Source organism: Misgurnus anguillicaudatus, chromosome 13, assembly GCF_027580225.2.
Source record: "Misgurnus anguillicaudatus chromosome 13, ASM2758022v2, whole genome shotgun sequence".
NCBI lineage: Eukaryota > Metazoa > Chordata > Actinopteri > Cypriniformes > Cobitidae > Misgurnus > Misgurnus anguillicaudatus.
The window spans coordinates 24,892,743-24,909,990 of NC_073349.2; the positions used below are offsets into that span (position 1 = coordinate 24,892,743).

General features: G+C 39.9%; 1 protein-coding gene across 1 annotated transcript in view; it reads left to right on the top strand.

The window, feature by feature from the left end:
- Positions 1-17,248, top strand: part of chchd6a (coiled-coil-helix-coiled-coil-helix domain containing 6a) — a 76,711-nt gene that overhangs the window by 20,666 nt on the left and 38,797 nt on the right. Inside the window, exons 6-7 of the mRNA XM_073875467.1 lie at positions 2,729-2,813; positions 16,920-16,990. Of these exons, the coding sequence (XP_073731568.1) occupies positions 2,729-2,813; positions 16,920-16,990 (156 nt within the window). The remainder of the gene's footprint in view (positions 1-2,728; positions 2,814-16,919; positions 16,991-17,248) is intronic.

The following is a 17,248-nucleotide window of genomic DNA, read 5'->3' on the forward strand; positions in this document are numbered from 1 at the left end:
TAGAGATAATACCTCCCCCAAAGGCTGTTGGCGGTCATTGTATAAACGGCCAATTGACAAACGAACAGGTGATTTGCAATGGCGCATAGTTCATGGCGCAATAGCAACAAATAGACATGTGGTGCACCTTAATCCAAATACAACAGTGGGCTGTCTGTTTTGTTCTGAAAGTGAATCTGTTTTTCATTTGTTTGTACAATGTGCACGGCTGGGCAATATGTTTACTACCTTAACCCAATGGGCATCAGCATTGGGTGAAGTTTTTTCTTATCAACTGTTTACCCCCCCCCCCCCCCACCCCCCCCCCCCCCCACCCCCCCCCCACCCCACCCCCCCCACCCCCCCCCCCCCCCCCCCCCCACCCCCCCCCCCCCCCCCCCCCCCCCCCCCCCACCCCCCCCCCCCCCCCCCCCCCCCCCCCCCCCCCCCCCCCCCCCCCCCCCCCCCCCCCCCCCCCCCCCCCCCCCCCCCCCCCCCCCCCCCCCCCCCCCCCCCCCCCCCCCCCCCCCCCCCCCCCCCCCCCCCCCCCCCCCCCCACCCCCCCCCCCCCCCCACCCCCCCCCCCCACACCCCCCCCACCCCCCCCACCCCCCCCCCCCCACCCCCCCCCCCCCCCCCCCCCCCCCCCCCCACCCCCCCCCCCCCCCCACCACCCCCCCCCCCCCCCCCCCCCACCCCCCCAACCCCCGACCACCCCCCCCCCCCCCCCCCCCCCCCCCCCAGACCCCCCCCACCCACCCCCACCACCCCCCCCCCCCGCCACCCCCCCCCCCCCCCACCAATGCATTTTTATTTTTGCAAGAAGAAATGTATTTACCAACTGCTATGTTTTGGTTATATAGTTACAACAAATATATAAAGAGCTCTGAAGCAAAACCCTCTGACATGTTTTGTAAATTAGTATTTTTATCAGTATTTTTATTAGTAATTATACTTTAATTTCAGTGAAAGGGTTATTAGTCAGTAATTTGAATGCTTTATTTTCACAAATGTCAACTAGTATTAAAGTCGCAATGAAAGTCGCAACGAAATCCCCCTTTACTTCCGGTCATATGGTATGGCGAGTGGGCGTGGTCCAGGAAAAGATTGCAGTGAGCAAATAGCAACATGACCCAACTTCAGACGATCCAATCAGTTCTCGATGGACCAGTCCTACCTTTTTCTCATTTCAGAAACCGTTTCACTGGGATATACATCACTACGGGAAAATAAGACAAACGCTACTTCTGTTTCATGGCGACTTTAAACAAATTTGACTGTCTTTCGCTGCAAAACCCTCTAAGTACAAAATTGAAAGTCACGTTCTTTCTGTGTTTTTGAAGCTTTGATTGTGTTTACAGTGCACAATATAACATGTGTTCATGTTTCACGTGTAAAAAATTCTGTATTTTTTACACAATTTACTTATCTCTATAGCACTTTTTTACTGTCATAAAAACAGGCTGATGTCTTGTTTGTTCTATGAAGTCCCTCCTTCAGAAATACGTAACAAGTTCTGAATGTGTAGTTTGTTTAGTGTGTTGGGATTTGACAGCAGCTTAGCTTATGCCGTTTGAGCTAAAGCTGGCGACTGACGTATTTCTGTGGGCGGAGTTTAGTCAAAAACCCTTATATTCAGGGTTCTCATGGGTCCTTGAAATCCTTGAAAATTTCTGAATCTGGGGGAAAAATTCAAGGCCCTGGGAAGTTTTTGAAAATATACATACTAGATACAGGTTATTGAAAGTGCTTGAATCTATTTTATGCAAAAAGTTTTCTGAAAAAATCCATATTATTCCCTGTATAGTGTAGGATAATATCATAAAAATTCTAGACTTTTTAAGCACACGTGCTAAACTGTTCGCTTTAAATGCTTATATCTTCTGTATGCGAATGTTGCTTCATACCAAAATACTTTTTTGCATAGTTGCAACGTCTTGGTTAGTATGTAACTGTTGTTCCCTGAGAAGGGAACGAGACTCTGCGTCTCCCTTGCCATACTTCCTGCGTCCCTGTAACGCCGTCTTTGGCAATATTTCAGATAGCGATATACTTCCTGGCTCCTGCATCACCTTTGTCGTTAAGCCTCGCCATTGGTTGAATTACATATACACATTTAGACGCACTTGGAGGCATCTCCAAAGTGTCACCGCAGTGACGCAGCGCGAGTTCCCTCGATGGGGAACTGTAACAATGTATCTTAAAAGGTAACACGATGTAACCTTGCTCTCACTTGAAATGTGTCCCCCCATTTAGTCCTTGAATTTGAGGGTATTGGACCTGGAAAGTCCTTGAAAAGTCATTAGATTTGAAGTTAACTAAGGTGTGGGAACCCTGTAAGTTGACGTCATTCAACCGGGAAGTAGAGGGCTGTAATCCAAACTGGCCGTTCGCTGTAGGCTTTGAAAGGCAAATTCTGTTATAAATATATCAAACTTTGAGCTTTATCATTTTGCAGGTATTATTTATGCTCTAACAGCATCATTACACACTAACTAAAGTTTAAAAAATGGGATCAGGAAGAACGTGACCTTTAAACCTTATTGTAAAAAACTTGCAGTGGCGTTTAACAGATTCTGCCAACAAACCAGTATTCCTGAATGGCCTGAGGCTGGAATTAAGCGAATTTGTAGCAAAATTATTTGATGAACGTATAATACGTGCCGAAAGCATTCGTTTAGTATGTTTTTCTTATTTTTATATATCAGATATTTGTACTTTTTAATGACATTTACATTATTTTTTTACAGGGGAAACAGCTGGACAAGAAAGAGGCGGAGCTAAAAGCCCTGGATGCTTTCTACAGGGAGCAGATTGCACAACTACATAAGAAGGTTGGTGACTTCCCATCAAACAGGAAGTTAATCGGATATGTCGATTTGAGATGTTTTAAATGTTTGACTGTCTACAGGCTGAATAGCTGACAGATGCTAATGTTCATGCTTTTAATTGGTAAATTCTTAAATATCACAACCCCCATCTCATTTTTATTACCTTTAAAGCTCTTCGGTCTCAAAAGCTTTGAAAAATCTGTCTTTTAAGTTCTCCTGTCCCATATAATTTTCACAGCTGGTGTATGACATTTTGGAGAAATAAAATGTGCAGCTTTAAGGAAAGGTATGTGTAAGCTTATAGTCATCTTAGGATCAGCAGGTGGTTCGTGCAAGGCAAAGTAAGATGTCTCTGTTCGTATGCAACCCTCTCTACACCGTAGATATCTTTGCGTTTATCCCCAAATGGGGCTGTTTTCATGGCCCGACCTTCAGCCATCTATCCTCTGTAAATGACTGGACAAAGATCATAATGGTCTATATGCCACTAAAGTGGGAATCTGAAGTGCACGGGCGGCAACGGCGGCTGCCTTTATCCACTGGGTTCACACCTTGATTTACCCCATTGGTGTAAAAAAATGAATAAAGTTACGTTAAATGGAAAGGGCTTGCTCGGCGTGGTAAGGGGCAATGGTGCAGAAAGTGCTTTAGCCAAAGCCTCAAAACCATTCAGTTATTGGCAAATGAAGTCAGAGTCGCTCTCCAAGATTTGTGATTTTCCCCAGTCCCCGTCTTATTCGTTTTCTCTCTTTTGCCCTCCCTCACCCTTATTTTCTACACTCACTCTTTTTCTGAGGTCTTATCGACTGCATGCAGCAGGCAAAAAGTGAGATTTGCTTCTTTCCCCCCCTCACTGACATGCCGGAGGAAAGCGGTCCAGCGTGTAACAGCGGCCGTGCTGTAAGGAAGTGGGCGTCCATAAAAAAGGCTTTTTTGCTTGGTTGAGTTACTTTATTTCCCAGAATGCAAAGCATTCCAGAAACATTATAACCTAGTTGCATAGTAACGTCAAATGAATTTGGTTCAGTGCGATGCATTGTAGGTAACTTAACCACTGTATTGAGCCAAATTCTCATTTGATGTTACTACTCAACTAGGTTATAATATATCTTTGTCTGGTTCATAAAATATTGCTTTTCATTATGAAAAATAAGGTCACTTTATTGCTGTATAATATGTAAAAAACAATATTTAAAGAAACCTCTCAATATTGTTGCATAGTTACGTCAAATGAATTTGGTTAAATGTTAGTTGTTGGTTGGAGCATTGCCGTTTTTTCCATTTTTATATAATTGTATGCCGTCCATTTTGTATTTATTGGCTAAAGAACATCTCATTAGATGCAATTTTTGTATCCTCTCAATCAAAATCTTATTTTTTAAGACGATCCCAGACACCTTGACGGCTTTAGGAAGATAATTCTACTTTATTTGACTCTTTGCCGTGTTCAAGCGCTCTTGCTTTGTTCATATAAGCTTTACTAAGAGAGTTGCTCAGTCACTGGCTTGAAGAATTGCCTTTTTGTTTATTCACTTTAGGCCTAGTGATTCAGGGGAAGGAGATGGAGATGGATGTTTTGGGTACATGCTTCATTGTGATGAGAAAACAAAAGGATTGCAAAGGGAAATATTAGCACTGGGATGGCATCCATGGTGGCTTTGCCGGGTTGATAATTTAACGCTTGTGTCTCTCGAAAGAGGGGATTTGTTCCATGGTGTACAGTTAACGTTGTTTGCATGCCGCAGATTTACGCTCTGCTGTCTTTGAGACTTAATTCGTGTTGCGTTTTGAGTCTGAGACAGGATTATAATAATGCAGTTTCTGTCTGTATTGAATGTACGTTGCTAATATATTTAGTAGTGGATGTTAACTAGAAAGTCATTGAATGGTAAAGTATAAATGAATTGTTTGTTTTTAATGAAGTAGACCAACAACATGGGCCATTATTTTTATTTAAAAATATATCTAAAGATATTTAATGCATTCTGACATATTTACACGGTTAAAGAGTTATATTCCTCAAAAAAGCAGTTGGACGTATAACGGAGTATTTCTGTGCCGAATGCACTTGACCAGGGTTTGTACAAGTTTCTGAAAGTTTTTTTTTTTTATTGAACATGAGAGATTCATAGGTAACAATCTTTGGAGATTTTCACGAAATCCAGATTTAGAAAGTGTCCAGCATCAGAATTTTTTTTGCACATATAAGATTTAGGTCTAAACTTACTATAACCATTATTTTTAGAGGATTTAAAATATATTTCCTATAGAATTATTTATATTTTTTAGATTATCATTATCAAAAATTATCATTAACGCAACATTATATTACATTAAATATATGCATTTACAAACTCATGTATTGGTAATGAGAACTAAAAAGTTGTCTAGGTACTATGACAAACACAATTTCAACTTTTATCTGGAAAGAAAAAAAGAACTGCTTACCTGGTAGCCATCTTGAGTCAATTATGTTCCTTCCAACCAATTTTTTTTTTGAAAATGTTAGTTCCTTGAGGGCTTAAGCAATTATTGAAAATTGTTGCGGAGGATGAGAAAAATTTTCTTGGACACATTTATATTCCTTATTATTTTATCTAAATTTACCAATGATCACCAAATACCACATGTTTATTTACTGTAAATTTTTATAGTATAACATGCACTGAAGATTTTTATTTTTTAGATTTTTTAATTATAAATTTTTCCATTTCACAGAACCCAAATCACGTCATTGACACTTTTTTGTAATGAAAAATTTCCCCTTTAATGTTGAAAAAACAACAAAATTTGTATGTATGATGTCATCTTAAATCATGTGCAAAATAGTACATGAAGAGATGTTTGTAACTGTATGCTTCTTGTTTTGATACTCTTACTTTGCATTTACTTTTTTATTAAAATGTTTCATGACACCTCATAAGTCTAATTTCCCCTATTGCTTTATTTTTTATGGGCAATATCAATGCAGAAAGTTCATTAGAAGTCCTTATATGGGCACTTTAAAGGGGGGGTGCACGATTTCTGAAAATAAAACATTTTGGAAAAGGGGGTCAGGCCGACTACCAAAACACACTTGTAGCAGTGATGCACGGGTCAATGTATAAACAACCAAATATTTTTGGATGACTCGTCCCTGTGGGTGATTTTGGATCAACCCGCGCGTCTCTGACTTGTAGCCAATCAGCAGTAAGGGGCGTGTGTACTAACCGCATCGTTGCCTGGATTGTAATGTGTGGGGCGGGTCTATCATAAGAAGGTCCAGATTCTGTTGGCGTAGGGGCGTGTTTGTTTAGGTAATCTCAAATGTCAACATTGGCTTTCAGAGATCATGCACCCCGCCTTTAACCGGAATAGTGCACGCACACACCAACCAAGAGCTGACACGAAATCAAAGTCACAGAAGAAATGTGTTGTTGTTAGTGAGGAAAATTTAATGAACCCAACATTATGGAAACAATGAATATAGTTTGTTTTTCCGGAGTTGCAGCGTAGTTGTACGTGTCTGTTTGTTTAACCCTGGATTTTGTTAAAATGGAACGGTCCCAACCAGGCCATGCGTCAGAGGCGGTAATTAACACGTCATCATATGTCTGTGTTTTGTTGGCAGTCGGCGCGTAAGTGCATATAACATAAACGTCATGTGCATGAGCATCATAAGTTATCCAGAGATAATGGGATAATGTTTTGTGTGTGTTGCTTGCTCATGACTCACTCCACCCGCGGTACGCCTCAAGGATTTTGTGTTTTTAAACACTTCATGAATGAACATAAATACCCTATTTTAGTGCCTAAAATAAGTGAAAAATCTAATTAACTGAATATTTATGTTTTTTTCCAATTTAGTCGATTAATATTAATGTGTGTGTTTTATAACATAAACACTGAAACCTTCTTCACAATAAAACCACAGATGCATATTTTATAATTAAATAGTCAATTTTGCTTTCCTGTCTGTTTTACACACCTTATAAAAGAACCTTATGACAACATTTCAGATTGTAATGATATTTTGCCTGCGGCATGGATGCGGTTAACAAAATTTTTCCGAAGTACTCCATCAAGGCATAAGGAAGTGGTCTGCATTGTGTCTCCATCGTTGGCTCATAGCAGACACAGCCTGCGAGGATTAATGGCGACCCGGTGCTAATTAATGAGCGATCATCATAAACAAACATTCTGCATTGGGAGCCCCTCCTCTCCGCCCATACACACACATGCACGCTGTCTCACACGCTGAGGTTACAGACGAACTTCTGTCTAATAGCAAATGGGATCAACCTAGTGTGTCAGATGCCCCAGTATTTATATTTACCTCATTACAAGAAAGCGCCGTTTGCCAAAGGGATCACAGACTGGCAATGAAAGGCGCGCAGAGTGTTTACAGTCGGGCTTTAGTTGCTGTGTGACAGAGTTAGACCAATGGGAGAAGGATAATGCAGACAGTTGGCATGTCTGTTCAGACTGCTGTTACCCCAGCAGGGGTATAGGAGGTTGTTGTGGGGTGGGAGGGGGGGTGTATATTCACGGTAGACCTCGAAAAGAGAACTGCACATCCATCCTGCTTCCCAGTCTCGGTCCATGGCAGGTGCACCTGAAGAAGTCTATCTTGCCGCTGCAGGAAGGTTCTTTGCGCCGCGAGTCGCAAATGCCTTTTATCTCGCCGAACGTCCCGTTTCTTGTCTTTTTGATGCGTTGCACGCATAATCACTTCACATCCATAAATTCTGCCAAAGTCTGTATGTAAGCGCCACTGTGAGCAAAGGCTGTAAACAGCAGCATCCCGCCACCGTTTTGAATTAGCGCTAGCATTATCTAATCCTGCTGAACCTTCTCCACTCATGTCTCTCAAGACGAGACTTTTTTTATTGCCCCGCCGTTTTAGCCTACCCCCACCTCGCTTACTCCCGTGCAAAGCACTTTGAAGCACTTGAAGCGTGGATACGAGATAATAATCCTCCTGAAATCCTTGTAGTCGGCCTGACACGTTGTCAACGGGAGACCTCTCTCTCTCTCTCTCTCTCTCTCTCTCTCTCTCTCTTTCTCTTTCTCTTTCTCTTTCTCTTTCTCTGAAAACTACCTAACCAGCTGCTGTACACTTCACCTGGACAGATTCACGATCTCTGGCCCGGAGCGACCATGTCCGGCGCATAATCTAAAATTAATTTACTTCAAAGCTGAAAAAATGATTCATTTACAAATTCGTTTTAATTTTTCAATCCGGCATGCTGTGTTGGATGTATGTACATGTCAGTGACTCCAGGGGTGTAATAGCTCGTTGACTCTGTAATGGCAATGAGCGGGAGGTGGAGCGGTATTACAATCAAAACGCTGGAGAAGAGGATTTTGTGTTTTGCATGCGTTTTTGCTGTCTTGCATCTGGGTATGGTAATGCTGAAGCATTTGAAAGAGGAAATTTGATAAGGCTGAATAAGCAACATGATCACAAATTTTCATACTGGTATTTATGTTTCTCTCTTTCTTGATTCGGTTATTTAATCGTAGTACGTTGGATGTGGGATTAAACGGGCAACTTTAAGGGCTTAAAAGATCAGTAATGAAACATAAATCTGACATAATTTTAAACTTGTTATTTTCTGTTCAGCAGAAGATTATCTCCTATATATTTGCAGGTATCCATAACAAATCTCTGTCCTCATTATTGACAGTGGCAATAGGGACAATCCTCTTTTCCACTTGTTTGTTCATTTAAAATTGTTTGCCACCCTCTATTTTTAGCAGGCGCGGATGTCAGTTCTTAGATTTTTAATTTTTAATTTAAAGCTCACGTAACACACGCTGTTTCTGCATTTCTCATGTTAAAGGCGGAGTGCACAATGTTTGAAAAACGCTTTGGAAAAGGAGACGGGCCGACTACCAAAACACACTTATAGCCAATCAGCAGTAAGGAGCGTGTCTACTAACCGACATCCTTGCCGGGTTGCGTATGTGTGGGGCGGGTCTTTTAAAAGAAGGTCTAGATTCTATTGGGGTAGGGGCGTGTTTGTTTAGGTGATTTCAAATATCAACATTGACTTTCAAACATTGTGCACTCCGCCTTTAATCTGGAGTACCTATAGAGTAGTATTACATCCTTTATATCTCCAAAGAGTCTTTAGTTTAATCAGATTTATAAAAGAAAGATTAGCTTTTCCGATTCTTTCCGACAACGTCCGAAAAAATGAAGAAGGAGGAGTTACTACTCCAGGTGGAGCGAGTACAAGTCATGCAACACTATACAACACGGTTTAACTTACAGGGCTCCAGACTAACTTTTTTCATTAGGACCACAGTGACCCCCAACTGAAAATTATAGGGGCGCAACCAGAAAATGTAGATGCACATACCGTAAATCAACATGCTTACCAAATATTCACATTTCTACTAAGTAATACACTGTATTACTAACAAATACTTTGATGATAGATGCAGAAAGTACAATGTGCGGTTTTAAATTCAGTGTCACATCACAAAAAAAGGTCAAATTTACTGGTCGCTGTGTTAAAAATTGAAAACTATAGGGGCGCAACCAGAAAATTTAGGTGCACATACCGTAAATCAACATGCTAACCAAATATTCACATTTCTACTAAGTAATACACTGTATTACTAACAAATACTTTGATGATAGATGCAGAAAGTACAATGTGCAGTTTTAAATTCAGTGTCACATCACAAAAAAAGGTCAAATTTACAGGTCGCACATGTGGAACTGAATGTAAAATTTAGTGGCACACTCTCAAATTTTGGTGGCAAAATGCCACCATTTGGTGGCAGTCTGGAGCCCTGACTTATGATTCACTACATGTTCGTGTCATTTATATAATATGCACGCGCCTATTTCCAACATAACAGAAGTCTGTCTTACCGCAGGCAACTCATGACCCGGTTGGGACTTTTCAATAAAATCCAGCGCATCAAACAAACACGCAAAACTCCGCTGCTACCCCGGATAATAAACTATATCCATTGTCTCCATGATGCTGACTTTCTTCTCCATCCAAAAACACACTTCATCTTTCATGCCATTGTTGAGTTTTGAAATTAAACAAAGCTGATAAGATGTTTGTAAGTTCTAGCGTCTTCCGGGCGGGGTTGTCAGGGGGAAGTGCCCATAAAAAATTGATGCGTATAGAAACCCCTGAAACGTCAGCTGGACCCGTAATCTGAAAAAAACTTTCCGAAACTTGGACGAACCCTGGCGAAGTGCATTCGGCACATAAATACTCTGTAACATGCCCAACTGCTTTTTTGACACTTTGCCTACGTTTACGTTATTTGTAGCAAAAATTTCCTGAAAAATACGTAAAAAACGCCTATAAAGGACACTAATTGTACCTGCTGTGTTGATTGTATCTTAAAACGATTTACATCATTCGAATCACAAGAACCTCAGCTTTCCAAAAATTTTCGAAGTGATGTGAAATAGTGGAGGCGGGGACTAATAAATATACTAAATGCAGCAAGGGTGTAGAGTTATATTCAAGCTGTTTTAAAGCATGAAAAAATTACTGTGACAGGTAAAACTTTTATACATGCTATGATGCTGCTCAAAGATGAGTTTTTAGTGATACAATTGTTGACTACAGGAAGAATTTAACAAAGATTAATAAATAATTAACTATATTGCTTATTGTTCGCTTATTTTTTCCAATTTATTTTATTTGTTTTTGTTTTACTTTTATCTCATTTCCCGACAGCCTTTTTTAAAACGTTGCCCGCCAGCATTTTTGTGATTTTCAAAAATTTTTACTTCTATAAATATATATTGAATGAAAGAACAGACCCTTTGCTTTTTAAACAAACAAACAAACAAATAAACAAAACAGATTATCATAAAAAATCGTCAAGAAAGCATCATTGGCAGGGAAATGTTTTAAAGAGCTAAAGAAAGAGTTAAAGAGCACCTATTTCATTGCTAAAAAACAAAGTTATTTTGTGTATTTGGTATAATACAATGTGTTTGCGTGGTTTATGGTTAAAAAACACATTATTTTTCACATACCGTACATTTTTGTAGCTCCAGATTTCACTCTCTTCCTGAAAAGCACGGATTTGAAAAGCTCTGTGTCCCTGATTGGCCAGCTAATCTGTACGTTGTGATTGGCCTAAACACCTCTGACGTCAGCCGGAAATGTGACGCTCCTTACCATGTTTGAAAGATTCGGTCACAATGCAATGCTAACAGGAGTTAACTTACAGGCTGAGTCCGAAGCTGGAGATATTATGATAATGTCGTCTTGTCTACATCACCAATCCCAGGCAGTAAACTGTTGCCTACAATCCGTGTGTTAGTCCAAGAAAAGAGATTTACGTTGGAGACGATAACTCGCATCATTGTTTACTTTGGGGTTTGTACCTTTTGCATATCGTTAACATGTACTTATACACACTTACATACCAAAGGAAATGTAAAATCGTGAATCGGACAATAGGTGCTCTTTGAGAAATCAAAGAGGATACAGAAAATAAATAGGGTTGCAGGTAGATTTGTTTTTTGGTGACTGTTATTTTGCAAATTAGGACCATCATCATTATTTGTCCCACTAACATTTCCTAATCCAATTTTAATATTAGGGATAATGAAGGCGTTGGGTTTAGCGTAATTTTGACAGTGCACTCAGCAAGTATATATTCAACAACCAAACAACTAATGCATTAACCAGCAATTTTGCCAAGACTTATTTCTGCCCATCATAGGAAGTGCCCTTAAGTAGAAAGTATCATTGGAAATGCATCCCCACATTGAAACATAAGTACCCAATTCAGATTAAAACATTGACCATTTTGGAAATTCAGTAGCTGGGACTTAATAGTCGAGGGTGCCACTGATTGTCCGTGCCAGGCAAAGAAAATGACAAAGCAGGTGCCAGCTGCGTGATTATAACCAACAAATCCCTTCCTGCTGTGTTGCTACAGGAAGTGCTGCCCAGTGCTAATGTATGCAAAAAAGCAAAGGACTTTTTCATGTGGGGACCCTTCTCATTTAGTATCACTTGCTTATTTCGACCATATATCCATCTGTCCCTGTGGTCACTGCTGAATAGCCGCTGTGATAAAGGTCAGATATCATTATGTTGCAAAGAGGACATGGTAAAATGTAATTGAGACTTTCAAAGGATCCATGTAAATCTCAAAAGTTGCATTAAATCTATATTTTACTGTGTTTAAGTTACAGAGTTGAGCGGTCCTTAGCTTGCTGGTACTGGCAGGAGAGCTTTTATTATTGAGGATTAGTTTTGTTTTATAGCATTAAGTGTTTCCCGCTGGCATGAAAATGACCCTGAATTGAAGATCTGTTTTGAATTGCTCTTTGAAATGACAGGGATATAGGAAATGTGTTTAAGTCAGTGTGACAGAAATACTGTCAAACTGGATTACAGTGTCATCCTAATGGGTTTTGCTCTTTATTTTACTTGTTGATTTGGTAAAAAGAAAGCAGATCTTGGCATGATAAGACGTCTTGCGTCGATTATGCGTAATAAAGTGATAATGGGTGGGGTCATGTAAGCGCTTTTCTTTTATCGAGAAAAACCCATTAAAGCCTAAGCAAAAGACAATTGGCACAGGTAGTTTTTTTTTTTTGCATGTAAACCCCTTAACCGGCTTTCTCGCAGTTTTGTACATGTGCATACTGTATGTCTCCTCCTGTGAAAGATAAAGTCACATGCGAAAGTAAGCTCAAAGTAGCGCAAAAAAGTCTGTGCTCGACTCAAGCAGTTGGCAGAGAACCTGTGAAAATTAAAGCTCAGGTTACATTAATGCTGCGTTCAGACCAGCCGCGGTCGAGGCGTCAAGCGCGAGTGATTTCAATGTTAAGTCAATGTAAAGATGAGGCGTTTAGCGCGGCGGGAAACGCACAATTACAATTTTTTTAACTTTGGCGGAAAAACGTGCCGCGTTAACCAATCAGGAGCTTGCTGTAGTAGTGGCATGATTACAGGAAGCGAGTGGAGTTATTTCGAATACGAATTTCCCATGAATGTCTCGATGACTAGAATTTCATGCACGAATGAACCGAGTAAACTCAAAATGTTCAAGCGGCAAACTAGACGCTGTAGACGCGAATTTGACGCCTCAAACGCGGCTGGTGTGAACCTACGGTTACAGGTTCTGCAGACTTGAGATACAACAGTATGTCTTAAAGTGCACATATTTGTGTATTTAGTATAACACAATATGTTTGTGTGGTTTATGGTTAAAAAACACATTTTCCACATGCCGTACATTTTTGTAGCTCCAGATATCCTTGCCTTTCTCAAATGCTCTGATTTTGTACAAAGCTCATTGATCTGAAAAGCGCTGGGTCCCTGATTGGCCAGCTAATGTGTAAGTTGTGATTGGCCTGAATACTTCTGACATCAGCCGGAAATGTGACGCTTCTTACTATGTTTGAAAGATTCGCTCATAATATAATGCTGACAGGAGTTAACTTACAGGCTGCATTTCAGAAGCAGGTGTGTCGTGTCCACGTCAACAGGCAGAGGAAGTAAACTGTTGCCTACAATCCGTGCGTTTGTTGTAGTCCAAGTAAAGAGATTTAAGTTGGAAAGGATAACTGGCGTCATTGTTTACTTTGGGGTTTGTACCTTTTGCATATCGTTAACATGTGCTAATAAACACTTACACACCGAAGGAAATGCAGAATCGGACTATAGGGGCCCTTTAAAGGGGGGGTTTAATGGTATTTCAAGCATTCTGACTTATTAACAAAGTTATAGAGTTGTTTCCTCATGCTAAACATAGGCAAAGTGTCAAAACAGCAGTTGGATGTGTTACAGAGTATTTCTGTGCCGAAAGTTTCGGCAAGTTTTTTTCGATTACAGTTCTAACTGACGTTTCAGGGGTTTTCGATACGTATCACTTCTTTATATGGGCTTCCACCGGAAAACTTCCCACTAAAACCCCGCCCACCCGTCAATCAGCGGGAGACGCTAGAGCTGCTAACAGCTTATCACGCCACTCAGCTTTGTTTAATTTCAAAAGTCAACAATGGCACGAAAGAAGAAGTGTGTTTTTGGATGTAAGGAGAAGACATCCAGCCAGGGAGCTACACTGCGACCAAAATGGTCGCATATGCGACCTTTTGAACTGCCGTTGCGACCCTAATTTTTAATGGGTCGCAAATGTGCTACCTAATGTTTTAGACAATATGCTATGATTTACTATGAGCATTTATTAAAACAGAAATGTGGATTTTAAGAATACGTTTTATAACGTGCTCTGAGCCATCAACACGTTGGCTTCATTTTGGGTGAAAGCACGTCGTGTCTCTCCCTATCAGTGTGCGTTTGCGTGCTCAGCTGTTTCTCAATGAATTGGGTGCGACGCGACGCAAGCGCAGTGTCTTCCATGTTTCTGAACTTGAGCAGAGGTCTTTCTTCACTGAGGACGCGGGACCCGTATGGTTCCGGGTTTATATTTTAAATGGTCTGTCGGGTCCGGTTAGGTCCTAGTTTAATTACTTTGGGTCCCAAGTCTGATTAATATTGAGTTTATAACCCGAGTCGATCGGAAAACGGCCATGAGCGCTAGCGCGCTAAAGCTCAAGTGCAGTTTAGCGTGCCTTCGGTTTCTATGGCGATGGTTCTTGTTACAACCACGTGCTGCGTTTTCTTTCTCACATGATTTTAATGATCTTATTATTAATAAACCATATATTTTCTAAAACCATATCCATATTAAGTTTGCACAGATTGTAGCAAAAAAGCAGTGCTAATGTCAAGCCCATTGCACTAAACGAGCAAAGCAATGTAACGTTTGTCACCGGGACAGCAAGTAGATTTGAAAATAAAATAAGTGGAATAATATTATTGAAATAATAAGTGGATTAAGCTTTTTAAATCGGCAAGAGAGAAATAGAAAGATAGAGCAGAAGCAGTAAAAGTGCCTATTTAATAGAAATTATTACCATTATAACATCAGTCATAACATCAGTCACATTTATAATCTATAGACCTGCACTGTCTATTAATATACTATACATAGTATTGTATTATATTGAGTTTGATAAAAGGGGTCTAATTGCTTCATATATCAGTGCAAAAACAGTAAGTGTTTTCGTGGTGCTTTGACAAACAGTGTCAGCTTTGTTAATGGCAAAGAAAGTTTGGAGTGTTTAGATTAATGAAATATAATGTGAAATTAATATTAATTTTCAATAAATCAAAGTATTGTGTTGTGTCACACATTATTAGTTCTTCGTCATATGTATAGTAGACCATTATTTGTCAGTGGGTAATGATTGCCCTTTTTACCGGTTACCACCACCAAGTAAAGTTCAGATCTGTGGGAAACACTGACTGCAACGTTTAAGAAAACAAGGCGGCATGTGGTTTAAAAGATGGCAAGTAAAATAAAAGGCATATCTGTATGCAATACAGTTTCATTATTGTTCATTATTAACCAGAGCGCCTTAATATAACTTGAAAAAATATGTGCGACCAAATCATATTTTGCGCCAGTAACTGAAAAAGTTGGTAGCGCAAGTGCCACCAGTGGAAAAGGTTAGTGTAGTTCCCTGCATCCAGCCTTATGGAAACAATGGATATAGTTTATTATTTGCGTGTGTGTTTGATGCAGTGGATTTTCCCAACCGGGTCATGAAGAGTTGCACGCGGTAAGTAAGACTTCTGTCTTGTGTTGGAAATAGTCGCGTGCATATTATATAAATGACACGAACATGTAGTGAATCATCAGTTAAAACGGTGTTGTATAGTGTTGCATGACTCGTACTCGCTCCTACCACGGTAGTAACTCCTCCTTCTTCATTTTTTCTTACGTTATCGGAAAGATTGGGTAAAGCTAATCTTTCTTTTATAAATCTGATTAAACTAAAGACTCTTCAGAGATATAAAGGATGTCATACTACTCTATAGGTTCTCCAGATTAACATCAGAAATGCAGAAACAGCGTGTGTTACGTGAGCTTTAAGACAGATTTCCCACTGGCTTTTGAACGACTATGTAGGTGGTGACGTCATTGCCTGCGAGAAACCTGACAAATCTCCAAATCCCATGTAAGCGCAGTTATAGACGGTTTATTTATTTGCATGTAAATGCATGAAAACAGGTTTCTTTAATGAGCAGGTTTTTAACAGTTATCCGCTTATTCTGTGCATGTAAACACACTCATTGATAAGTAAAAGTCCCAAATGGGGCAGCTTTTTTAAACTGACTTTCTGTCTTCATACCCTTTGAAAAACATTAACGGTATGCGAGACTTTTTGCAGAGTTTCATAAATGTGTCCTGGACCCTTGGTAGGATAGGACAATATTTGGCCATGGATACAACTATTTAAAAATCTGAAATCTGAGGGTGCAAAAAACGCCTTTAAAGTCCTTAGCAACACATACTACTAATGATAAATTAGGCCGTGAAAAGCCATACATCAATTTTTTTTAACACCTAAGTTTGAAGACGCCCCAAAATTGGGAAACGCCTCTTTTTATTTTGCAGAGACCTCCTTTTTAAAAAATGCATTGGGGAATCGCCCACTCAATTTGAGCCAATCAGACGAAGAGGTGGAAAAACACCTATTTCAGTTTGAAGATGCCCCAAAATTGGGAAATGCCTCTTTTTGTACGGCAGAGACGTCCTTCTCGCTACTAATGACTGGTTTTGTTGTCCAGGGTCACAATTATAACCACATTCAAATCCTGACATAAAAATTTGCTTTCATTAAAAAAATCATACTTTTTTCTCCAGAAGCATTCTGTATGCAGACGTTACTGTAGCAGATTGTTGGGATGCTGTATTTTTCAAAATAAGAATTTTCTAATATTTTATAATGCTTGTCTTAATTGACAACATCATTGATTTTTAACTGTAAAAGATGCTGTTTTTTTTAAATAATCTTCTAATAGTTATTTATTTATGAACATGTTGGCCTTTTGAATAGCTTCAAAGTAATTGCCTACATTCTGATAGTGGCTTAAGGCTATATAGACAGCTTTGAAAGTACAGAAGCTTTCAGATTCGCAAACTATAATTTCAAAGAGACTCCCATCACTGGTCCACATCTTTAACTCGTATTACTCACAGCAGAGCTTTGAAGGATTTCTGTCCTCTCATGTTTTATTTACTGAGTTTTTATTGTTTGTGTTTCAGAATGAGGAGCGATTCAAGGTGTCCGCTGAACAGTTCCACACCGCTGCGGCTCGAAGTGAAGCCAATATCAAGTAAGACTTTCTTACACTCATAATCGAGAATCGTCCACAATCAGAACGCAAGTATTTAGAAATATTTCCAACATTGGGTCTCATTAACTGTTAATTGGGTACGTTTTTCGTATTTATATGCACATTGACGCATACAAACTTCCCACGAAAATGTTCTGCCTTATTCACAACACATTAAATTTACATGACTTTTACATTAGGCATTAAGCAGACGCCTTTATATAGAGATTTAAAAAGTGAGGAAGAAAAGTGTGAAGA